Source organism: Hypanus sabinus, unplaced genomic scaffold, assembly GCF_030144855.1.
Source record: "Hypanus sabinus isolate sHypSab1 unplaced genomic scaffold, sHypSab1.hap1 scaffold_722, whole genome shotgun sequence".
In the NCBI taxonomy this organism is placed as follows: domain Eukaryota; kingdom Metazoa; phylum Chordata; class Chondrichthyes; order Myliobatiformes; family Dasyatidae; genus Hypanus; species Hypanus sabinus.
This window is the reverse complement of record NW_026781573.1, coordinates 62,812-89,112: the sequence shown is the minus strand read 5'-3', so window position 1 is coordinate 89,112 and position 26,301 is coordinate 62,812. Positions and strand designations below refer to the sequence as shown.

The window sequence follows — 26,301 nt, the reverse complement described above, 5'->3', positions numbered from 1 at the left end:
TTAGGGTGCGCTCCGAGTTGATGTGGTGCCCATATTTGAGGTGTATATGGATTTGAGACTGTGTACATGTCAACACGGATTTGGGGTGAGATAAAGATTTGGGCGTGTTGTCGGATCTGAAGTTGCACATTAATTTTGGGCTGTGTGCGGATTTTAATGTCGAGGAAGGAATTCTAATACTGAATCTGTACACATCGTCAAATCAGTGTTCAGCTCATGTGTATACGTGAGTATCTGCAGGTTTGGTGATGTACACGATCTTAGATGCTCCCGGATTTGGGTGTGTCTGTGGATTTGACAAAACTCACGGTTTTTTCATTGATAGGTAATAAATACACTTCCTGTTTTCTACTCTGCTCTTGCTGTGATTTTTAAGTTGGAAGTTGCTACTTTCTGAACTATTTGAAATTATTTCTCCTCTCGGATAACCTAATCTGTAAGTGGGAAGTGTCGACAGGTTCGGATTGCGCACCCATTTGGGTGTGCATACGGATTTGGGAATGCAAGTGGATTTTGGTTGTCGGAGGAATTGAGAATAATGCCAAAATTCAAACTGCTTCTTTTACACATACTCGGATAAATAATGCAATTTAATGTTGAGCTTTGTTTTTTGTTAAAGTGGATTAAGCTATCTTGTGAAATGTTTGAAATGTTACTCGCTCTCGGATAAACAATTGTACATATAGGGGCGGACTCGGATTTGGGGGTTCTCAGAGATTTTGACATGTGCGCGGCGAGTTTGGGTTCACACGGATTTGGGTGTGTCGGTAGTTTGGAGGATGTGACGACTCACAAGGTTGTTTCACTTGTAGATACTTTAATAATAGAACTTGGAAGTTTGTTTTAGACTTTTGAACGCGAAGCTATTTTGTGAACTGTTTGACCTGACTCGTGATTTCGGATAATCCAGCGTGCATGTGGGTTTGTCGTCAGGATTGGGGTGCGTGTGGATTTAGGGCGAGCTCTTACTCGGTCATGCGCACTGATTTATGGTTGAATACGGACTTGGCAATGTGCGCAGATTTAGGCATCTGTTGTCTAGTATGGAGGTGAACAGGTTACACCCAGATCTGTGTGTGTCAAACGATCTGGAATTGCAGATGCCTTTCGGGATGCGTGCTGATTTTATTGTCGAAGCAGTCATTTTCTGATCGATTTGAAATGATTCCTACTCTGAGATCATCTATTATGCATGTTGGGGAGACAGCGTGTATGGAGAGAGCACTGCTTTTTCGGAATACGCAGATTGAGGGTGGTGTCGGCAAATATGCCCTCGCACACCAGTCTGGGGATGTGAACAGATGTGGTGATTTGGAGTTGTTAGATATCTGAAGGTTGCTTCATTCATAGATAATTTCAGAACCAATGCTCCCTGAACATTTCACCAGTATTCTTGTACGTTTATGCTGGAGGCAGGCATTTTGTGAACTGTCCGATATTATTCTTGCCCTGTGACACCGTGTGAGGCGTGCAGGGGTGTCAGCGGGTTTGCGATGCCCATTGAATTGAACAGTACACCGAGTTAAGGCAAAATAGTCAAACATGTAATGCCTTTGATGGCTGGATCTCAGACGGATGTTGTTTTCGGAAATGATCGAATGTTTAAAGGCATCGATAAAGTAGATGTGGAGAGAAGGTTCCCCGTGGCGGGACAGTCAATATCAGCTGTCCTGCATCGGAATGGATGTCCGTCCTTTCAGAACGGAGATTGGGAGTGTTAAGTACACGTAAATGTATGTGATAAAACCATCATCAGCAATAGAAAAGACCTGGAGTCTGGTTTTGCTGATATCAAATATTATTCAATTAGCAACCACTTAATATATCATCTTAAAACAGGTAAATCGAAAGTTAGCAGAGTTATGCTGATGTAGGCGAATAAAATAAAATAAAGTTCCGAAACTCATTCAAGTTCGGCTGGCAAGAGTTACAGTCTGACGATGGTCTGTAAGAAAGTTCAGTTGAATCCACAGAACTGAGGTGAGAGAGAGGTATTTGTAATCTGAATAAACAGGGGTCGTCGGTCTTGCCGTTCTCCTCTGAATTCTTCAAGTTAGTCAAATGTAAAGGTACCGTCTTCAAGTGGAAAATCTACTCACCCAGGCCAGGGTTAAACACAACGGTAGTTTGCACAGGGTCACCCTTGCACTCACTGTGACGGCCTGTGATCAATCTCACTTTATCGATCCTCAACCCACCGTTCATCCAGTTACTCCTTCGTCACCGGCCTCTGTGAGTCTCTGCTGTTTGTCTACCTTACACACTCTGAACCTCAGCTGTCCATCATGTAACTCCTCCTTTCTCTCTCCATAGCATCTCGGGCAGCAGTAGAAGACTCTCTCTCTCTCTCCTTTAAGGCATAGTCCATAGGGAATGAAACATAAGATCCCATAAGATCCCATCACAGGAGGAATGTATTTCCACACAGTGTGGTAAATCTGTGGAATGTGCTACACAGGCGTCTGTGGAGTCTGACTTTAGATATACTGAAGTCAGAAGTGGACAGATTGTCGATTACTCAGGGTACGAAGGAATACGGTGAAAAGGCAGGAGATTGGGGCTGAGGGGGACCTGGTTCAGACATGGTGAAATGGCGCAGCAGACTCAATGGCCTAATTCTGCTCCGATATCTCATGGTCTGATTTTAGGTTCCTGAGTTGCCGGGTATCAGCGTCTCAGTCGATCTGTCCTGGTGGGACCAACACATTCATGCAGACACATGTTCCCTCTGAACAGCGCCAGGATTCCAGATGTCGGCACGTCCATTCCCGGGAGTGTGATGAGATGTCACTTTCCCTTTAAGGGTCAGACTGACAATTATCGCTCGTCAACGTTGCTTCATGGGAAGCACTTGTGAGGCCTCATTTAGACATACTGTGAGCGGTTCCGGGTCCATTATCTCTACCGGCCAGATGAGCTTGGCATTGAGAAGGGTTGAAAGGAAGTTCACGGGAATGATTCCAGGATAGAAACGCTTATCAGATCTGGAGCGTTTGATGGCTGGAACTGAGAAGAATGAGGGGGCGGCGGGGAGAGGGTTGTTGTTGAAATCGATCGAATGTTCAAAGTCTTCGACAAAGTTGATGTGGTGAGAAGGATCCCCGTGGCGAGACCGGTGGACCCACATCGGAATGGAGATCCGTCCTTTTAGAACTGAGACTGGGAGGAATGTATTCATCCAGAGTATGGCAAATATGCAGAACAGTTTACACAGGCGGCTGTGGAATCCGACATTGGGTGTATTGAAGTCAGAGGTTGATCGATTCTTGATTATTCAGACCATGAAGGAATACGGTGAAAAGGCAGGAGATTGGGGCTGAGGGAGACCTGGATCAGACATGGTGAAATGGCGCAGCAGACTCGATGGCCTAATGCTGCTCCGATATCTCATGGTCTGATTTTAGGTTCCTGTGTTGCCGGGTGTCAGCGTCTCAGTCGATCTGTCCTGGTGGGACCAACCGAGAGTCAGGGTCTCTCCCTGACTGACAGAGACTGACAGAAACGGAGGAGAGGAATAGTAGGAGAAGAAGCAACAACTGAAATGGGTATTGGTGCTCAGTAAGGGGGAGTCAGGGAGTCGGGGTAGGTTTTAGCGGGGTATCGTAAAACGGTTCGGATGTTGGAGAGGGAGGAGATAACGGAGTCGTAGAAGGATGTAGTTCAGCATGTACACGAGTTGGAAAGTCACGTTGCAGTTGAAAAAGACGTTCGAGAGGGGCACCAGGTTCGGTTTTGCTCGCCCCATTCTCTTCTGTGACCTCTGAGCCGAAGGCCGATGTGAGAATCATCAGTCAGATGACTGAACACTCGCCGGTCCCCGGGTTCCGAATGTCTACCTGCTGGGCCACTGTAAACCTTTGCCACCACCAGGCTGGACTGTTCAAGGGCTCGGTGGAGAGGAAGCTCATAAAAGGTTCGCATTCATCTCCCGGGCAAGGATTTAATTTTAAGGCTCTGGTGTGGCCTCATTTGGAGTGTGCTTCCCTGTCACTTTCACTTTAAAACTCGGACTGACAGTTTCTGCCTCACAATCCTTCCCGGAATGTTTGTAATTCAAGCGCTCGTGCTGAGCACTCAGTTCTCAACCGTAGGAAATCCATTTCCAGCACTGTTGGTTGTGATCCGACACCTCCCAGTATTCTTATGAAACAGCGCCTGGGCTCCAACTTCGCAGCTACATCTTTGCCAGAAAACAGCCTGGCCGAATCCACACTTGCCAGATCACTCCTGCCGCCAAGAAAGTCAGCCTTCATTCAATTTAAAACTAAACCCCAGGTTATAAATACCCCTTTCCATAATCACCTTGAATCTAATGGCAATATCATCCCTTTAAGACTCGGACTGCCACGAGAAGCAAAGTGGTCGCCTGCACAAACTTTTGTCCCCTGCCTTGTTCCATTCCGCAGGAGGAGATCCAGTATTGCCCTCTCTGGTTGGAAATATCCACCTAATGATTAAGGAAACTTTCTTGAAACCATTTGAGAAACTACCCCACTGGTCCTTTCACGGAACTGGGCTCACAGTGAATATCTGTTAAAATATCACAAACTTATGTTTCTCTACAGATTTGTTCCTCTGAATCCCCTGCACTATTAGGTGATTGATAATATGGCACCATGATCGAGTTCATTCCTTTCTTATTCCTCAGTTCCGTCCAAAGATACTCACCTAGACGTGTTCCCCGGTCTGTCCTGACCGAACACCGCCGTGACATTTTCCCTGACTGCAAAGCTGCCCCTCATGTTTACATTGTTTGCTCATTAGCTCGACTCAAACAGCCGAATCCCAGAATATTAAGCTAACTTTCCTCCCTGCAACTAAGTCTCACTACTGGCTACAATGACATGCTTCCAGACTTTGACTCCCGCCCTGAGCTCATCTGCCTTTCGTACAATACCTGCTGCATTGAAATCTAGGCAGCTCAGAACGTGAGTCACAACTGGCTCAACATTTTGCTTACTGACTTCGTCGGAGGCCTTAACGACATCTGTTACAACAAGTTTTCTTCTATCTGTGATGGCATTACGGTTTTCATCCCCCTGTATCTCTAGTTTAATGCCCACCCCACCAATGTTTTATGGCAAAAATTCCCGCTGATATATTATTTCAACTCAACTTGATGTGTAAACTGAGAGAGTTTCTCGCTGGCAGAGGAAGTGAAGGAGCTGTGCACGGCGGGGTGGAGTGGCTTGACCTCCGGGCAGGAGTCTGTGCTGCCCCCAGTGTCCGCTTTGCAGAAGACAGGCTCTGTTGTGGTCGACGGCAGATATCAGTGTTATTCAGTTGACCGAAGGCCTCAATCTGCATTGGTATTTTTCTGTTTTATACATATTTTTGTGCCTTCTGCCGTGTTTAAATGCTGATATCGGGATTTGCACCATGTTTCTGGAGTAACGCTGTCACGTTTGGCTGTATTCATGGATGTTCATGTGTCGTCCTGACCTGTGAGACATACCTTGACATGGTCATTTTAACCCGTCTCTCCCGCCCAGAGGCATACAATCTGGTGTGACTGGCACAATCTCTTGTGCCATTTGGACACAGGAGGACGCTGTACTGGGACTGGTGTTTAACCCCTTTGAATCTCCGGTCTGTCACCCAGTTTCCAACGAACTGAACATTCGGTTCATTTTCATCCCAATATGACCCGATAGAGAGTCATCGTATAACGACCATCTAATGAGAGGCATTGATGGTGTGATTAGTCAGAGGCTTTGATCGTGTGGTTAGTCTGAGGGTTTTTTCCCGGGGCTGAAATGGTTGCCACGAGAGGACACAGGTTTAAAGTGCTGGGGAGTAGGTACAGAGTAGATGTCAAGGGTAAGTTTTTCAGAGAGTGGTGAGTGAGTGGAATAGGCTGCCGGCAACGGTGGTGGAGGCGGATAAGATAGGGCCTTTTAAGGGACTTTTGGATAGGTACATGGAGCTTAGAAAAATAGAGGGCTATTGGTAAGCCTAGTAATATTTTTAAAGTTAGGGACGTGTTCGGCATCACTGTGTGGTCCGAAGGGCCTGCATTGTGCTGTAAGTTTTCTATGTTCCTATGTTTCTATCTTTATTTTATCTTGCTAATAAACCCGACTTGCTGATTGGTTGCTGTTCAAACAAACGCGAGGCGCTGATTTATAATGTACACATTTCCCGCTCTCGAACACTGATTGGAGGCTGTCCCAAGCGGAAAATATATATATGAGTCTCTGACACCGTCAGTCAGACCCTGAGCGAGACATCTCCATACCATCCCATCATACACAACCTGGAGTCAGATGCTGAGTGAAGCTCCCTCACCAACATTACATCACACAAGTTGGTTCAGAGAAGGATTGAAGCTCCCTCCGCGCTGTCCGAAATTTTCGGAAAAAGAGTGAAGCTCCTACTCACAGTCGTATAACGTATTTCCGGAGTCAGAGAGAGACTGAATTTCCTTCAAAACTGTCCCATCACACACTGCTGGGGTCAGACACAGAGTGCGTCTCCCTCCACGCCGAGCTAAAACACACTCTCGGGATCAGACACAGTGTGAAGATCTCTCCACACCGTCCCATCACACACTTTCCGGAGCAGACACAGAGTGCTGCTCCCTCCACACCGCCCCATGGCAGATCCCCGACATCAAACACGTGACGCTCCCTGGACACTGTCCATCGCAGACACAGAGTGAATTCCCTTTTCCCCATCCCTTCACACCAGCACGATTCAGATATTGTTTAGTTCAACTACAACTCTCCAGCTCAAAACCAGCACAATCACTTCACACACTACCCAGGTCAATAGGAGAGCTAAATCCCCTCCGTCCTCCACTCTCCCCTCTCAGCAATCCCCAGCGCACCGCCATCCCAGTCGTCTGGAATTCTGTCTCGGATACTGTGAGTGCGCGTGACAGGATGTGGAATATTCAGCGCGCACGTGCTCCCAGTTTTAATCAGCGTCTCCACATCCCGGGCGGGTGTCCGTCCCTCTGCAACGGGATGATATACACCCCCATCGGGAAACCACAGTCGGCAGCAACGGTACCGAGCCACAGGTTGTGTTGAGAAAACAAGGGGCTGGTGAAAGACTCAGGCAGAATCGGAGAATGAGAACCGATGGGGCAGATAGAATACAGTGCCGGGAATCGTATGGTCCTGCAATTTGAAAATAAGATAAATAAAAACATCGACTATTTTCTAGATGGAGATGATTTATTTTTTAACGCAGGCAAACTGTTATATTTTCTATTCCTTAACAGAATAGTCCGGGACAATTTCAACGCGGCCCAATAATCCCCTCATAACAGGTGTCTACACAAAATTCTGAACCACAGATCTGCTTAGAATGTATAAATTGCCTGTCTGACATTAATAAATGGAATGATATACCCTTAATTATTGTTTCAGAGATCAAAAATCCATTTCAATAGATATGGATCTAATCTGACCCGGAGCAGCTTCAATGTACAAATATTTGTTGCACCTGTACAAAAGTTAGAAATTTTTAGGTATTTCCATGTTTGAGCATTTTGGGTCACTTTAGGAAAAGTCATCAAATTTCGGCTGAGAATGGCATTTGGGTGTTTTTACTGCTGTCACATGTCAAAACGGGTCAAACATGACCGGTACGGTATGTAAGGGTTAAAAACAATCTGCGGTGCAGAGGGATTTGGGAGACTTCGTGCAGCTTTCCCAGAAGTTTAACCTGCAGCTTGAGCCGGTGGTGATGATGGCAAATGCGAGGACTGCATTCATTTCGAGAGGACTGGGACGTAAACGCAAGGACGTCAGTCTCAGGCTCAATACGTCATTGGTGAGGCCACATTTCGAGTTTTGTGAGCAGGTCTCGATCTCTTATCTCACAGGGGATGTGAGACATTGGAGACGGTTCCCGGGAATGATAACGGGATTGAACGTGGTGTTGTAGGAGGTGTATTTGACAGCTCCGCGAGACAGAACACCCACACACAGAGATTCAGGAACAGCTTCTTCCCCTGCGCCATCACATCTTTCAATGCATCAGCAAAAACTCGACATATTTGCGGTGTTTATTAATATTTGCAGTTTACATTAATTGTACATCTTTGTGCAGTACTGATCCTTCAAAAGAACAAATTCCAGGCGTTATAAGTTTCAGATAATAAATGAAATAGCGATTCTTGAGGAAAACATCCGATAAGAGTGGACAGGACACTTGGCCCGCTGGTCTTCACCAGTCACACTGAGTACAGGAGTCGGGAGGTCACGTTGCCGTGATACAAGAGGGGCACAGACAGAGGGCATGCGGACAGACTTTCACCCAGGGTTGGGTTATCGAGCACCAGACGGGACAAGATTGAGGTTAGAGTGAATTGAAAGCAGAAAGAGAGAGGGAGAGAGATATCAGGGAGACGGAGGGTTCAGAGAGAACGGGGAGGGTAGACAGAGAGTGTCTGGGGGAGCGAAGGAGAGAGAGATGTAAGAGGTGTGCAGAGGGAGAAGAGAAAGAGTGGGCGGAGAAAGTTTGAGGAAATAAGGGGAGGCGAGGGGGTAGAGAGAAAGGTAGAGGGAGCGCGGAAGAGCGGGACGGGGGAATGGCGAGAGAGAAGGGGATAGACGGCGAGAGGGAATTGTCGGGGTCTGGTGGGGAGAATATGATTGCAACAAGAGGAGATGGAGTAGGAGGGAGGGACAGAGAGTGTGGGGAGGGAATTTGAAAGGATTTAGGAGTGAGAGAGAAGGTGGAGAAAATGGGGGCAGTCGCTTGATTCATATCGACTCCACTGGCTGTTGGCAGAGACCCTGGACCTTTTCAGGAACATCCGGGAACAAAGGTGCCGACTTCTCGCAGATGAACCGCCGATCGGGAACATCACAAGTGTCACCACTTCCGCACCGTCTGCAGACGGTCGTTCCAGAGGGCTTGTACAGGAGACTCTGGCCCACAGTCCTATACAGGAGGGTTAAACAATTTCAACAGAGACAAAACAGCTTCAGTAGAGGACCCGAGCGGAGTCCGTCCCCAAGCCAATCCCATGAATTCGATCTCTAATTGCCTGTATGAGTTCTCAAACGTCCCACACAACCACTCTCCCCCACGTCCCCGTGCCGGTACTCAGAAAAATACCACGGTCCGAATGTCTCCCCACAACCCTGTGTTAGTTCCCTAACTAATCTTACTGACCCAATGATTCCCCACAGCCCCGTATCCCCCAAACTAATCCCACCGAACCGCTTCCTCACCACAGACCACTTTCAGTCCCCATACGAATCGAACAGGCCCACCCTCCCCCCTCTGATCTGTTTCAGTCCCCGAACAAACCCCACTGTCCCACCGTCTCCCCACAGACCTATGTCTGTCCGAAATGAATCCCACTGTTCCACACTCAGCCCTGTGTGGTTCCAGGTTCATCTCGTTGTCTCTTCCTTTACCCAGAGCTTCGTGTCTGTCTCCTGACATATCCCACTACACCGCGCTATCCCCATACCCTCTGGTCCGCCTCCAGACTTATACCACTGGCACCCTCTCTCCCACCTCCTTGCCTCAGTTCGCAAACTAATTCCGTTATCCCATTGTGTACCACCGCCCTGTATCTGTCTCCAAACTAATCCAAACTACTCTCTCCACTCAGATACATGTCATTCACCAAACTCATCCCACTGTTGCTCCCTTTGCTCACAGCCAGGCGAAAATCTCCAAAATAATCCCACTGCACGTCGCTTACCAATCCCACATGCGTCAGCACGAAAATAATCTCTGTCACTGATCTCTCCCCACTGCCCTCTGTCAGTTTCCAAAATATTCCCACTGCAGTGTCCTCCCCGACAGACACTTTCAGCCCGAAAATGTTCCCATTGTACAGCACGCTCCCGACAAACTCGGACTGTCTACAAACAAATCACAATGCCCCTCCCTTTCCCCACGAAACTAATTCAGACCGTAATCCCAATTGCTCCCGTCAGGACTATGTCAATAACCAATCTTCACCCCACAGATTAGTGATAATCTCACCCGTTTTCGCATTTGACAATCCAGTAAGCAGGTTTGTTGTCCAGAAGATTGTGGGATACAAAGCGCTGGGAAGTTAAATTAACTTGATTAATGCGTAGAATCGAAAAATATGTACTTCTCTCAGCTGATTACAACAGAAATCTGGGATGGGTCTGTCTGGAAGGAGCTTCATTCCGTGTCTGACCCCGGGAGTGTGGGATGGGACGGTGTGGGGGGAGATTCACTCTGTGTCTGACCCCGGGAGTGTGTGATGGGACGGTGCGGACGGAGATTCACTCTGTGTCTGACCCCGGGAGTGTGTGATGAGACGGTATGTAGGGTGAATCACTCTGTGTCTGATCCCGGGAGAGTGTGATGGGACGCTGTGGAGGAAGCTTCACTCTGTGTCTGACCCCGGGAGTGTGGAATGGGACAGTGTGGAGGGAGATTCACTCTGTGACTGACCCCGGGAGTGTGTGATGGGAAAGTGTGGAGGGAGATTCACTTTGTATCTGACCCCGGGAGTGTGTGATGGGACGGTGAGGAGGGAGCTAAACTCATTGTCTGACCCGGAGATTTTGTGATGAGACGGTGTGGAGGGAGATTCACTCTGTGTCTGACGCCAGGAGTGTGTGATGGGACGGTGTGGAGGGAGATTCACTCTGTGTCTGACCCGGGGAGTGTGTGATGGGACGGTGTGGAGGAAGATTCACTCTGTGTCTGATCCCGGGAGTGTGAGATGGGACAGCGTGGAGGGAGATTCACTTTGTATCTGACCCCGGGAGTGTGTGATGGGACGGTGAGGAGGGAGCTTAACTCATTGTCTGACCCGGAGATTTTGTGATGAGACGGTGTGGAGGGAGATTCACTCTGTGTCTGACGCCAGGAGTGTGTGATGGGACGGTGTGGAGTGAGATTCACTCTGTGTCTGACCCGGGGAGTGTGTGATGGGACGGTGTGGAGGAAGATTCACTCTGTGTCTGATCCCGGGATTGTGAGATGGGACAGCGTGGAGGGAGATTCACTTTGTATCTGACCCCGGGAGTGTGTGATGGGACTGTGAGGAGGGAGCTTAACTCATTGTCTGTCCCTGGGATTTTGTGATGGGACGGTGTGGAGGGAGATTCACTCTGTGTCTGAACCCGGGAGTGTGTGATCGGACGGATTGGAGAGAGATTCACTCTGTTTCTGACCCCGGGAGTGTGTGATGGGACGGTGTGGTGGAAGATTCACTCTGTTTCTGACCCCGGGAGTGTGTGATGAGACTGTGTGGATGGAGATTCACTCTATGTCTGACCCCGGGAAGGTGTGATAAGACGGTGTGGAGGGAGATTCACTCTGTTTCTGACCCCGGAGGTTTGCGATGATTCCTGTGTTACTGTGTGATCTTTTCGAGCTGTGACACATACCGCTTCATCACTTGTATTGATTTCCAGCAGCCTTGAGTCACGGTTTGAACATTCTTGCTCCGCTTTTTGGAAAGTGGTATCAAACGTGGATACGTAATAACACCGATCTTTATTTGTGACCCAGTCCTTGGAATACGTTTGCTCTGGAAATCAGGAATAAGAAACAGTGAGACACAGAGTGAATCTCCCTTCAGACTTTCCTGTCACACGCACCCGGGGTGACACACAGAGTGAAATTCTCTCCACGGGGTAGAATCACGCACACCTGAGGTCAAGCACAGAGTGAATATCCCATACACAACGTCTCATTGTAAATTTACAAAGATCAGACAGAGTGAATTTCTCTCCACACCATCCATCACACACTCCCGGGATCAAGACACAGGGTGAATAGAACATGGAACATAGAATAATACAGCACAGTACAGGCCATGTGGCCCAAAATGTTGTGCCTATACTTAAACCCTTCCTCCCATATATCCCCCTACATTAATTTCCTCTATATGCCTGTCTAGTAGTCTCTTAAATTTCACCAGTACATCTGTCTCCACCACTGACTCAGGCAGTGCATTCCACAAACCAACCACTCTCTGAGTAAAAAGCCTTCCTCTAATATCCCCCTTGAAATTTCCACCCCTTACATTAAAGCCATGTCTTCTTGTATTCAGCAGTGGCGCCCTGGAGAAGACGCGCTGGCTGTGCACTCTATCTATTCGTCTTAATATTTTGTATACCTTTATCATGTCTCCTCTCATCCTCATTCTTTCCAAAGAGTAAAGCCTTAACTCTTTCAATCTCTCTTCATAATGTATACTCACTAAACCAGGCAGCATCATGGTAAATCTCCTCTGTACCCTTCCCAATGCTTCCACATCCTTCCTCTAGTGAGGGGACCTAAACTGGACACAATACTCCGAGTGTGGCCTAACCGGAGTTTTGTGGAGCTGCATCATTACCTCGTGAATCTTAAACTCTATCCCTTGACGAATGAAAAGTAACAGTCCTTAAGCTTTCGTAACTACCCTCTCTACCTGTGAGGCAACGTTTAAGGATCTGCAGACATACACCCGCAGATCCCTCGGCTCCTCCACACTACCAAGTATCCTGCCATTTACATTGTACTCTGCCTTAGAGTTTGTCTTTCCAAAGAGTAGCACCTCACACTTCTCCGAGAGGAACTGCATCTGCCGCTTCTCAGCCCATTTCTGCATCTTGTCAATGTCTCCCTGCAGTCTTTGACAATCCTCCACACGATCCACAACACCACAAACCTTCGGGTCGTTTGAAAACCTGCCAACCCAGATGTCTACCCCCACATCCAGGTCGTTAATAATATTCACGAAAAGTAGGAGTCCCAGAACCGACATTGTGGGAAACCACTAGACACAGCCCTCCAATCCGAATGTACTCCCTCCACCACGACCCCCAGTTTTCTGCAGGCAAGCCAACTCTGAATCCACCTGGCCAAACTTCCCTGGAGCCCGTGTCTTCTGCCTTTCAGAATAAGCCTACCGTGTGGAACCTTATCAAATGTAGGTTCCGGTGAGTTTTGTTTCGTTAGTTTAGAGTTATAGAACATGTCAGGCAGGATGTTGGAATGTACTCCTTGAAGGGTGAGGGTAGTCAGGGAGACCTTCTCTGTCGCTAACAACGACACCTGCAGGAAGTGCATCCAGCTGCAGCTCCTAACCTCCGGATCAATCCCGAGAATGATGAGTTTATAGATAGTGGTTTCAGGGAGGTAGTTACGGCAAAGCAGCAGCGCACCGGTAATTGGGTTATCGTCACGCGAGGGAAGGGGGAAAGGGCAGACAGAGCAGGGATCCCCCGTGGCCTTTCCCCTCAACAACATGTATACCGATTTGGATGATGTTGGGAGGGATGACTTACCTGCGACAAGCTGCGGCTGCTGGATCTCTGGCACTGAGTCTGGTTCTGCGGTGCAGAAGGGAGGGGTTAGAGGAGGAGAGCGGTAGTGATAGAAGACTCGATAGTTAGAGGTATAGAGTTAAAAAAAAGCTTCCTTTAATATCCCCCTTGAACATCCCACCCGTTAACTTAATGTCATGTCCTCTTGTACTGATCAGTGGTGCCCTTCAGAAGAAGTGCTGGCTATCCACTCTATACATTCTTCTTAATATCTTATACACCTCCGACATGTCTCCTCACATCCTCTTTCTCTCTTTGTAAAACCCTCGCTCCCTTAATATCTGATCATCATCTATACTCTCCAAACCAGGTAAATCTCCTCTGTACCCTTTCCAATGCTTCCACATCCTTTCAATAGTGAGACGTCCAGAACTGGACACAGTACTCCAAGTGTGGCCGAACCAGACTTTTCCAGATCTACACCATTACCTCGTGACTCTTAAACATAGAACATCGAATAGTACAGAACGTTACAGGTCCTTCAGCCCACAATTCCTCCATATACTTATCTCGTAGTTTATTAAACGTCACTGGTGTATCTGTCTCCCCCACTGACTCACGCAGTGCATTCCACGCACCAACCACTCTCTAAGTGAAATACCTTTCTCTAATATCCCCGGTGAACTTTCCTCCCCTTATCTTAAAGCCATATCCTCTTGTATTGAGCAGTGGTGCCCTGGGAAAGAGGCGCTGGCTGTCCACTATATCTATTCCACTTAATATCATGTATACCTCTATCATGCCTCCTCTCCAGGCATGCGTTAACGTTCCGTGTGTCAGACACACGCATGAACGCAAACCCAAAACCTCTCACCCAACCCCCATTCCCGCCATAGCTACTCATCACACGCGCATAGTGTCAAACACAGAGTCCCATCGTACATACACGGGGTGAGACACAGTGTTAAGTTCCCTGCACCGTCCGATCACACACTAACACGGTCAGACGCAGATTGAATCTCCCTCCCCGCGGACCCATCACATACTCCAGGCGTCAGACGTGGAGTGAAGCTCCGTGCTCACGGCCTTTTATAAACGCCCGGGCTCAGACGTGGAGTGAAGCTCCGTGTTCACTGCCTTTTATAAACTCACGGGCTCAGACGTGGAGTGAAGCTTCCATCCATATTGTTCCATCAAACACTCTCGGAGACAGACACAGACACTCATTCCAGCGGTCAGACGTGATGTGAAGTTTCTTGCACACCATCCTGTCACACTTTTCCCAAGTCAGATTCTGAGTGTTCCTCCTAGTTCACCGCCCCTCACACACTCCCGGGGTTAGGCACAGAGTCCGGCTCCCTCAACACCGCCCCTCACACACTCCCTGGATCAGAGAACAGAATTTAGATCCTCTACAAAGTCTAATCACACACAGCTTGATTAGACACAGCGTGAGACTCTCTCTCCACGGCCCCATCAGCCTCTCCAGCGGTTAGAGACAGAAGGAAACTCCCTCAGCGCACACGACGAATATCGGAGTGAGAGTGATTATCCATCGTCAGTTTCTCAACGCAGCAAATTTCAGACACAGAGTGAAGCTGCCTCCACACGCCCCCATCTCACACTCCCGAGTATACAACAGTGTGAATCTCCGTCTTTACGTCCCATCACGCAATTCCTGGAGGGTCACAGAGTGAGGCTCTCTCTGAACCATTCCATCACAACCACCTGTGTTTTCACACAAAGCGAAGCTTCGCCCAAACCCTCCCATGGCACGCTCATGGGGTCAGACTCCCTCCAATCACACAATCCGGTGTCACATAGAATAAACATCCATCTGTACTGTCCCATCACCACTCCTGGAATCAAACACAAACTCTCACTCTCGGCGATCCCTTCATACACTCCCGGATTCAGACACAGATTGAATCTCCCTCCACACAATCCCGTCAAACACTCCCGGAGTCAGACACAGAGTGAATCTCCCTCCACACCGTCCCATCACACAATCCCAGGGTCAGACACAGAGTGATTATTCCTCTACACGATCCCATCACACACTCCCAGGGTCAGACACAGAGTGAATCTCCCTCCACACCGTCCCATCACAGACTCCCGGGATCAGACACAGAGTGAATCTCCCTCCACACCGTCCCATCACACACTCCCGGGGTCAGAGTGAAAAGCTCTTTCCACACAATCCCGTCAAACATTGCCGGGTTCAGAGTGAAAAGCTCTCTCCACGGTGCCATAACACACTTCACGGATCAGACATGGGGTGTATCTCTCTGGGCAGTGTTCCGTCAGACAATCCCGCTGTCACACACAGAATAAATTTGGATCCATTAGACACTCCCAGAGTGAGACATGGAGTGAAGCAGCAATGTTACGTCTCACAATCCCGTGTTCAAAAACAGAGTGAATCCACCTCCACAACCTCCCATCACACTGTCCTAGATTCAGTGACAGAGGGAAACACCCTTCATGTAGTCCCATCATGCTCGCCGGGTCAAAGACAGTGTGATTCACCCTCCATCCCATCTCTTCACACACTTCTGATGCTAAGCACAGAGTACCGCTTCCTCTCTCCATGCCTACCGTGTGATGAGGAGCGGGTGAAAGAGGGGGATGATGCATCACCTCTTCTGCTGATCAGCAATTCACAGATTTGAGCTTTGGCTTCTTTGACAGATCTGTACTTCGTTTCCATCTCAGTGAACTGGAGACGGAGATCGCTGTTCATTCGTTTAAGATCGGACAGATTAGATTTTCCGTGACATGTTTCGTAAGACTGACGAATCTGTGACACTGAGAGAGATGGTGAGGGATGTTTAGAGTTTACAGTGATACATGAGTCAGCGTCACGCTACCGAACGGGTCACAGAGAGTGTTTTGTCAGTGTCACGGTGAAGAGTGTCACAGTGAAGGATGTGCTGTTGGCACAGTGAGAAGCGTCGGCGCCACATTGTCGGGCGTGTATGTTTCACACTGAGGGGTATATCAATGTCCCGGTGAAGGTGCTGTTATTTCCATGGGCGAGGAAAATGTGTGGGTGAGGGGACTTGTGGTGTCACGGTGGGTGGAGTATCTGTGTCATGGTGTGAGGTTCGCTGGTTTCACAGAGAGGGGTATGTCTGTGTCACGGAGAGAGACATGTCATGGCCACGGTGTGAGTGAGAGGGTCACACTGAGCTGTGTGTCGGTGTCACGGAGAGCACTATGTCGGTGTTATTGTGAACTTAGGTGTCTGTATCCCGGTGAGGGTTTTGCCTGTGTCAGGGTGAGGTGTGGGTTATTGTCTCAGTGATCTGTGCATCGGCGTTATGTTAAGGAGCGATACTGTCACAGTAAGGGGTGTCACATAGACGTCTGAGTCTTTTTCAAGATGCGGTGCGGAGCGGATCACATTGAGGAGCGTGAAGATGCCACGGTGTACGCAACCTCAGCGTCACGGTGAAGAACGTGTCAGTGTCACTGTGAGGTGTGTTTGTTTGGTGCCTTGAGGAGTTTATCAGTAACACCGTCAGGGACATGTCGTTGTTACTGAAGGGTAACATATGGTCAGTGTGACAGACTTGTGCGTGTCACTGCGATGGTCTTGTCGGTTTCGCGGTTAAGTGTGTATCTATGTCTCTTTGAAGGTCGTGACCGTAATACGGTAAGAGCATTGTCAATGTAATGGTGAATGGCGTGTCGGAGTCAGCATGAGTCTTGATCGTGTTACGGTAAAGACCGTGTTCTTATCACGGTCAGGTAAGTGTCCGTGTTGTAGGAGATAGAGCATAGAATTGTACAGCACAGTACACGCATTTCGGCCCACAATGTTATGCCGACCCGTAAACCTTGCCTCGCATATAACTCCCCACATACCTGTCCAGCAGCCTCTTAAATTTCTCTGATGAATCTGCCTCTGCTATTGACTCAGGAAGTGCATTCCACGCACGAACCACACTCTGAATATTTTTTTAAAAAAGAATTTCCTCTAATATCCCCCTTCAACTTCCTAACACTTACCTTAAAGCCACGTCCTGTTGTATTGAGCAGTGGTCCCTTGGGGAAGAGAAGCTAGCTGTCCACTGTACATATTCCTCTTAATATCTTGTATACCCCTATCTTGTCTCCGCTCATCCTCCTTCTCGCCAAAGAGAAAAGCCTTAGCTCCCTTAATCTCTGATCGTAATGCACACTCTCTAAACCAGGCAGCATCCTGGTAAATCTCCTCTGTTCCCTTTCCAATGCTTCCACATCCTTCCTATGGTGTGGCGATCAGAACCGTGGACAGTACTCCAAGTGTGGCCTAACTTGAGTTTTATAGAGCTACACCATTACCTCACTTAATTATGCTGTTGGCGAGGAAAACCGACCAAAGTGCCTCTGGCACTGAGTCTGACCCTGTGGTGCAGAAGGATGGGACGGGGAAGAGGAGAGCTGTCGTCATTGGGGACTCTATATTCAGGGGTGCAGACAGGAGATTTTGTGGATGTGAGAAGGAAACCCGCATGGTTTGCTGCCTCCCGGGTTCCAGAGTCCGGGATGTCTCTGACCGAGTGTTGACATCCTGGCACGAGACGGAAAGCAACCAGAAGTCGTGATCCATGTTGGTACCAACAACATAGGCTGAAAGAGTGATGAGGGTCAGAAGAGTGAGTTACGGGAACTAGGCAGAAGGCTGAAGAACAGGACCTCAAGGGTTCTGTTCTCAGGATTACTGCCAGGGCTACGTGATAGTGACGGTAAGAATTGGAGGAGATGGCAAATGAATGCGTGGCTGAGGAGCTGGTACATGGTGCAGGGTTTGAGATTTTTGGATCATTGGGATCTATTCTGGGGATGTTAGGACGTGTGCAGATTGTACGGGTTGAACCTAAACTCAAGGGGGAGCACTATCCTTGCGTGTATGTTTTCTACTATGGTTCTGGAGGGTTGCAAGGTGCAAGGTGATGGGACCCGGAGCGATAGGAAAGTGCAAGAAGTGCATGGAGTAAAGCCAGATCTAACATATAGGGAGGCATTGAGGAAAGAGAAGCCGAATAAAGGGTTTAAAGATAGTAAAGTAGAAGGGCTAAATTGTGTGTACTTCAATGCAAGAAGAATCAGGAACAAAGGTGATGAATTGAGAGCTTGGGTACATACATGGAATTATGATGTAGTGGCCATGACAGAGACATGTTTGGCACCAGGGTAGGAATGGATTCTCAATATTCCTGGTTTTCAGTACTTTAAAAGGAACAAAGAGGTGGGAGAGGGGCGGAGGGGTGGCATTACTGGTCAGGCATACTATTACATCTACAGAAAGGGTTTGTAATGTTGCAGGATCCTCTTTTGAGTATGGGTGGAAGCCATGAAAAGAAAGGGAGCTGTTACTGTACTGGGATGATTCTACTGGTAGCAGCAGAGGTACAGCGGAACAGATTGGAAGGCAGTTATGAAAGGTGCAAAAATAACAGGGTTGTTATCATAGGTGGCATTAACTTCCCTAATATTGATCGGCACGTGTTTAGTTCCAAGGGCTTAGATGGGGCAGATTTTATTTACTGTGTCCAGGACGAATTACTATCACAGTATGCTAACATGCCGACTAGGGGGAATGCCATACTAGATCTAGTATTAGGTAACGAAACCGAGAGGGTCACGGATCTCTCAGTGGGTGAGCATCTGGGGGACTATGATCACCGCTCCCTGGCATTTAGCATTATAATGGAAAAGGATAGAATCAGAGAGGACAGGAAAATTTTTAATTGGGGAAGGGGAAATTATGAGGCTATAAGGCTAGAACATACGGGTGTGAATAGGGATGATGTATTTGCAGTGAAATGTACTATGAATATCTTGCAGGACTTTAGGGATAAATTTGTCCCGGTGCAGAAGAGAAAGAATTGTAGGGTGAAGGAACCATGGGTTTCAAGTGAAGTGGAAAATCAAGTCAGGTGAAAGAAGGCAGCATACATGAGGATTAGGAAGCAAGGATCAGATGGTTCTATTGAGGAATAAAGTGTAGAAAGAAAGAAGCTTAAGAAGGGGTTGAGTCGCGCAAGAAGGCGTCATGAGAAAGCCTTGGCGTGTAGGGTAAAGGAAAGCCCCAGGGTTTCTTCAATTATGTGAAGAACAAAAGGATGACAACAGTAATGGTAGGACCAATCAGAGATAGAAGTGGGAAGATGTGCCTAAAGGCTTTGGAGGTGAGCGTGGTCCACAATGAATACTTCTCTTCGGTATTTATCAATGAGCGTGAATTTGATGACGGTAAGGACAATATGAGTGAGGTTGATGTTCTAGAACATTTATATTAAGGGAGAGGAGGTGTTGGGGTTGTTAAAATGCATTAGGACGGAAAAGTCCCCGGGGCCTGACGGAATATTCCCCCAGGCCGCTCCACGAGGCGAAGGAAGAGATTATCGAGCATCTGGCTAGGATCTTTCTGTCCTCGTTGTCCATGGGAATGGTAGCAGAGGACTGGAGGTAGGCGAATGTTGTCCCCTTGTTCAAAAATGTTAGTAGGGATAGGGATAGGGTAGTAGGGATATAAAACTCTGCTTAGGCCAAACTTGGAGAACTCTGTCCAGTTCTGGTCACCTCACTATAGGAAGGATGTGGATTACTGGAAAGGATACAGAGATTTACCAGGACGCTGCTTGGTATATAGAGTATGGATTATTATCAGAGATTAAGGGCGCTAGGGCTTTACTCTTTCGAGAGAAGGAGGATGAGAGGAGACATGATAGAGGTGTACAAGATATTAACAGGAATCGATACTGTGGACAGCTAAAATTATATTAATTATAGAAAGTGAGCCTTACGTCTGTGGCGGGAAAGCTTTTGGAAACGATTCTTAAAGATAGGATCTATGGGAATTTAGAGAATCATGGTCTGATCAGGGACAGTCAGCATGGCTTTGTGAAGGGCAGATCGTGTCTAACAAGCCTGATAGAACATTTGAGGTGGTGACCAGGCATAAAGATGAGTATAGTGCTGTGGATGTGATCTACATGGATTTTAGTAAGGGATTTGATAAGGATCCACACGGTAGGCGTATTCAGATAGTCAGAAGGCTTGGGATCCAGGGAGGTTTGGCCAAGTGGATTCAGAATAGACTTGCTTGCAGAAGTCAGAGGGTCGTGGTGGAGGCAGTACATTCAGAATGGAGAGCTTTAACTAGTGGTGTCCCACAAGTATTTTTTCTGGGACCATTAATTTCCGTGATTTTTATTAACGACCTGGATATGGTGGTAGAAGTGTGGGTTAGCAAGTTTACGGACGACACAATGGTTGGTCGTGTCGTAGATAGTGTAGGGGATTGTCGAAGTTAAGGAGACGGAAGTTCAAGGGGATATTAGAGGAAGGATTTTCACTCAGAAAGTGTTTGGTGCGTGGAATGCACTGCCTGAGTCAGTGGTGGAGGCAGATCTAAGAGAGAAGTTTAAGAGGCTACTAGACAGGTATATGGAGAAATTTAAGTAGGGGGGTATAGCGGATGCAGTATTAGATTTTTGGCACAGCATTGTGGGTTGAAGGGCCTGTAATGTGCTGTACTATTCCATGTTCTATGTTCTCACAAATCATAAACTCTACCTCTCGAAATTTGATTGCTAATACCCCATACGCTGTCTTAAGTACCCTATCTACCTGTGAGGCACACTTTAGGGATCGGTGGACATGTACACCCAGATCCCTCTGCTCCTCCACACTGCCATGTGTCCTGCCATTTACGTTTTACACTGCCTTGGAGGTTGTTCTTACAAGGTGTACCACCTAACACTTCTCGGGGTTGAACACCAACTGCTTCTTCTCAGCCAACTGCTGCATCCAAACAATGCCTCTCTGCAATCTTCGACAATCTTCTACACTATCTAAAACACCACCAAACTTTTTGTCGTCTGCAAACTTGCCAGCCCACCCATCTACCCTCACATCCAGGTCGATAATGAAAATCGCAAAAGGTAGAGGTCCCAGAAAGGATCCTTGATGGACAGCATTGGTCACAACCTTCCAATCCGAATGTACTTCTCCCCTCCCCCCACAAACCTCTGTTTCCTGCAGAAAAAATAAATACCGCATTCACCTGGCCAAATGTCCCGGTATCCCATGCCTTCTGATTTTATGAATTAGCCTACAGTGTGGAACCTTGTCAATCGCCTTACTAACCGCCATCTATACCATATCTACTGCAATACTCTCATCTGTAAGTTTGGTTAACTCCTCAAAGAAATCTATCAGGCCTGTTAGACACGATCTGTCTTTCATAAAGCCATGCTGACGGTCCCTGACCAGACCATTATTCTCTAAATTCCCATAGATCATCTGTCTAAGAATCTTTTCCAACCGGTTTCCCACGCCCGACGAGAGGCTCACTGGTCTATAATTACCCGGACTATCCCTACTACCTTTGTCGAGCAAGAGGACAACTTTCGCCTCCCCCCAATTCGGCGGTACCATTCCGGTGGAGAACGAGGACATAACGATCCTAAACAGAGGCTCAGCAATCATTATCCCCACATCGTGGAGCAGCCTGGGGAACATTCCGTCAGGCCCCTTTACTTACCCGTTCTCATAAATTTGAACAACAACACGTCATCTCCACTACAATCAACATGCTCCAGAACATCAACGTCCATCATATTGTCCTCACCGTCATCAGGTTCTCTCTCATTGGTGAATACCGAAGATAACTATTCATTGAAGACCTCGCTCTCTTCCGCAGTCTCCAGGCCCAACTTTATCCCACCTTTCTCTCTAATTGGTCCTTCCTTCACTCCTGTCTTCCTTTTATTCTTCTGATAACGGAGGAATGCCTCACCCTACTCGCAAAGGCCTTCTCATGTCCGCTTCTGGCTCTTCTGAGACCCTCTTAAGCTCCTTTCTTGCTATCCTTTATTCTTCAATAGACACATCTGTCCTTTGCTTCCTAAACAGCAGGTATGCTGCCTTCTTCCAACTGACGAGATTTTCCACCTCATTAGTTACCCATGGTTGCTTCACACTACCGTTCTTTATCTTAGTCTCAAGACAATTTTATCCCTAACATCCTGTCAGAGATCCCTAAACTTCGACCATATATCCTGCCACAATTTGTGTGGTTGGGACTAGTGGGATCAGTGCTGGGTCCATTTTTATTTGTCATCTATATCAATGATCTGGAATGTAAAGTAATAAATTTGATCAGCAAATGTGCTGATGATACCAAGATTGGAGGCGCAGTGGACAGTGAGGAAGATTTTTAAACTTGCAGAGGTATTTGTACCAGCTGGTAAAATAGGCTGAATAATGGCAGAGTTTAATACAGACAAGAGTGTAGTATTGCAATTTGGAAGGACAAACCAAGGAGAAAATACAAGGTAAATGGTAGGGCACTGAGGAATGCAGTAGAACAGATGGATCTGGGAATACAGATACAAAATTTCCTAAAAGTGCCGTCACGGTTAGATAGGGTAGTAACGAGAGCTCTTGGTACATTGGTCTTTATATACCAAAGTATTGTATATAAGAATTGGAACGTTATGATGAGGTTGTATAAGGCATTGGTGAGGAAGAATTTGGAGAATTGCGTGACGCTTTGGTCAACGAATTACAGGAAAGTTATTAATAAGGTAAGAATGCTGAGAAGGTTTACATGGATGTTGCCGGGATTTAAGAAACTGAGTTACAAAGAAAGGTTGAATAGATTTGACAAGGTTCGACATGGAAGGTTAGTTAGGAAGTTTCAATCGTTAGGTATTAACATTGAAGTAGTAAAATGTATTCAACAGTGGCTGGTTGGGCGATGCCAGAGAGTAGTAATCGATACATCGTTGTCAGGTTGTAGGCCGATGACCAGTGGTGTGCCTCAATTGTATTTATCATATACATAAATAATCTGTATGATGGAGTAGTAAATTTGATTAGTAAGTATGCAGATGATAATAAGATAGGTGACGTTGTGGACAATGAAGTAGGTTTTCAAAGCCTGCAGAGTGATTTCAGAGAGGTTTAGTCTAGTTAGAGGAGTGGGCTGAGCGATGGCAGATGAATTTTAATGCTGATGTGTGAGGTGTTACATTTTGGTAGGACTAATCAAAATAGGACATACGTGGTAAGTGGTAGGCCATTGAAGAATGAAGTAGAACAGAGTGTTCTAGGAATAATGGAGCCTAGTTCCTTGAAGATGGAAACTGAAGTGGATAGAGTCGTAAAGAAAACTGTTGGTATGCAGTCCTTTATAAATCAACGCATTGAGTATCGGAGTTGGTATGTATGGTTAAGAATGTACAAGGCATAGAAAGGCAATATTTGGAGTATTGTGTACAGTTCTGGTCAACGAATTATAGGAAAAATGTCAACAAAATAGAGAGAGTACAGAGGAAATTTACTAGAATGTTACCTGGGTTTCAGCACCTAACTTACAGAGAATGGTTGACCAAGTCAGGCCTTTATTATTTGGAGCGTAGAAGGTTGAGGGGGTCTTTGATAGAGGTATTTAAAATTAAGAGGGGGATAGATAGAGTTGACGTGGATAGGCTGTTTCCATTGAGAGTAGGGGAGATTCAAACAAGAGTACATTAGTTGAGATTTAAGGGGTAAAATTTAGGGGAAACACCAGGGGAGACTTCTTTACTCAGAGAGTAGTAGCTGTGTGTAACAAGCTTCCAGTCTTAGTGGTAGAGGCGGGTTTGATATTGTCATTGAAAGTAAAATTACAGAGGTATATCGACAGCAAAGAAATGGAGGGTTATGGGCTGAATGCAGGTCGGTGGGTCCAGGTGAGAGTAAGCGTTCGGCACGGATTAGAATGACCGAGCTGGCCTGTTTCCTTGCTGTAATTGCTTAATGGTTATTGAGTTTAGATTAAGACTTTATTCCCTGGAGCGTAGAAGAATGAGGGGATATTTGATAGAGTTATATTCAATTGTAATGGGTATAGATAGAGTGAATGCAAGTGGGCTTTTTTCCACTGAGGCCAGGGAAGGAAAAAAGAGAGGACATGGGTTAAGGGTGAAGGGGGAAACGTTCACTTTTAACATTTAAGAAAATGCTGGAAATGTACATGGATGAGAGGTGTATGGCCAGTGTGACTGGCCAGAAAAATGTTTAGGCACACCCAATAGGGGACAAAAGACCAGTTTCTCTGCCGCAATGTTCTGCGGTTCTATGTCCATAGTTTATTTCCCTGCAAATTATCATCGCAATTAACACCCGCAAATTCTAGTCTGATAGCTTCACATTTTCCCTTCCCCAACTAAATTATTTACTGTCCTCTCTGAATCTAGCCTTTTCGATGATAAATCTAAAGGCCAGGTAGCGGTCGTTACTGCCCCCCAGATGCTCCCCCACTGAGAGATCTGTGACCTGACCCAATTCGATTTCTAATACTAGATCTATTTGGGCATTACCCCAGTCGGCCTGTCAACACTCTGTGACAGGAATCCGTTCTGGACACACATATCTGACTCTGCCCCGTCTAAGCTGTTGGAACTAATCAATTCTCAATCAAAATTAGTGAGGTTAAAGTCATCCATGATAACAACCCTCTTAAATATGCACCTTTCCAAAATATGCTCCTTGCTATCTCTACTGCTACCAGAGGGCATATAGAATACTCCCAATAGAGTAGCTTCTCCCTTGTTGTTCCGGAATTCCGCCCATACTGACTCAAAAGAGAACAGTACTACATTACCCACCCTTTCTGCAGCTGACCAGTCATGCCACCCCTCCTCCCCTTCCAGAAATATTGAGAATCCATTCCTACCCTGGTGGCAGCCAAGTCTCCGTAATAACCTCTGCATTATAATTCCGTGTATGGATCCAAGCTCTCAATTCATCATATTTGTTCTTGATGCTTCTTGCATTAAAGCAGACGCACTTTCGCCCTTCTTTCTTATTACTTTTAGACCCTTTATTCTTCTACTCTTTCCTCAATGCCTCTCTGTATGTTAGATCTGGCTTTACTCCATGCACTTCTTTCACTGCTCTATCGCTCCGGGTTCCATCCCCCTTGCAAATTAGCTTAAATCCTCACGAATCATGCTATCACCCCTACCAGCATGGATATTGCTTCCCCTCGGGTTCAGGTGCCACCCATCAAATCTATACAGTTCCCACCTTCCCCAAAATGGATCCCAATGTTCCAAAAATCTATAAGCTTGCCCCCTGCACCAACCCCACAGCCGCACATTCAACGGCCATCTCCTCCAGTTCTTTCCTTCACTATCACGTAACAGAGGCAGCAATCCAGAGAACACCACCCTTAAGGTACTGTGCTTCAGCCTTCTGCCTATTTCCCCAAACTCACAATTCAGGACCTCATCCCACTTCCCTATGGTGAGCTGTTTTTAATCGGTGTTATGGTAAGGGGGGATGTTGGTTTCACTGTTGTGTTTTGCCATAACAATTTATTCCACTCTCTTTATTAATGGTCTGACTCCACTCGGAGCCCGTTCCACTCACCATGGATTGAGAGACCCACCACCACCACGATGAGGGCGGACGTAACTAGGCAGAGTAGGCAGATCAGACGGTACGGTCTATTTCCGATCTTCACTTTCGACTCCTGTTCCTGCGCCGCTGCGGAGAGACCATACAACCATAAGACGATAATATATACTTTATAAATCCACAGGAGCAACTTAGTGATTACTTCACTTCAGTAACTTAGTGACTGTAGTGATATTTGCTGCAGACTGTGGATATTTAGAAAGAGAATATGCTGGAGTTTTAGGAGAACTTCAAGTTGGATAAGTCACGGAACGGACGAAATGTAAAGGAGGCTACTGTGGGAGGCGAGGGAGGAGATTGCTGAGCCTCTGGCGATGATCTCTGCATCATCAATAGGGACGGGAGAGGTTCCGTAGTATTTGAGAGTTGCGAATTATTACACCAAGTGAGTAGAGATAGCGCAGGAAATTATAGACCAGTGAGTCTTACCTCAGTGGTTGGTAAGTTGCTGGAGAAGACCCTGAGAGGCAAGACTTATGAACGTTTGGAGAGGTATATAATATTTAGGAGTAGTCTGCATGGCTTTGCCAAGGGCAGGTCGGGCTATACGTCCGTGATTAAATTTCCGTGAGGATGCGGCTGAACACTTTGATGAAGGAAGAACAGTATATCTAGTATA

The 26,301-nt window shown here is 46.9% G+C and overlaps 1 protein-coding gene across 1 annotated transcript in view; it reads right to left on the bottom strand.

Annotated features, from left to right (window-relative positions):
* Positions 1-8,001: 8,001 nt before the first annotated feature.
* Positions 8,002-26,301, bottom strand: part of LOC132389964 (uncharacterized) — a 35,854-nt gene continuing 17,554 nt past the window's right edge. Inside the window, exons 5-10 of the mRNA XM_059962542.1 lie at positions 25,635-25,751; positions 15,816-16,025; positions 13,239-13,283; positions 11,349-11,491; positions 9,961-10,025; positions 8,002-8,898 (exon numbers count right to left, since the gene is read on the bottom strand). Of these exons, the coding sequence (XP_059818525.1) occupies positions 8,718-8,898; positions 9,961-10,025; positions 11,349-11,491; positions 13,239-13,283; positions 15,816-16,025; positions 25,635-25,751 (761 nt within the window). The 3' untranslated portion in view covers positions 8,002-8,717. The remainder of the gene's footprint in view (positions 8,899-9,960; positions 10,026-11,348; positions 11,492-13,238; positions 13,284-15,815; positions 16,026-25,634; positions 25,752-26,301) is intronic.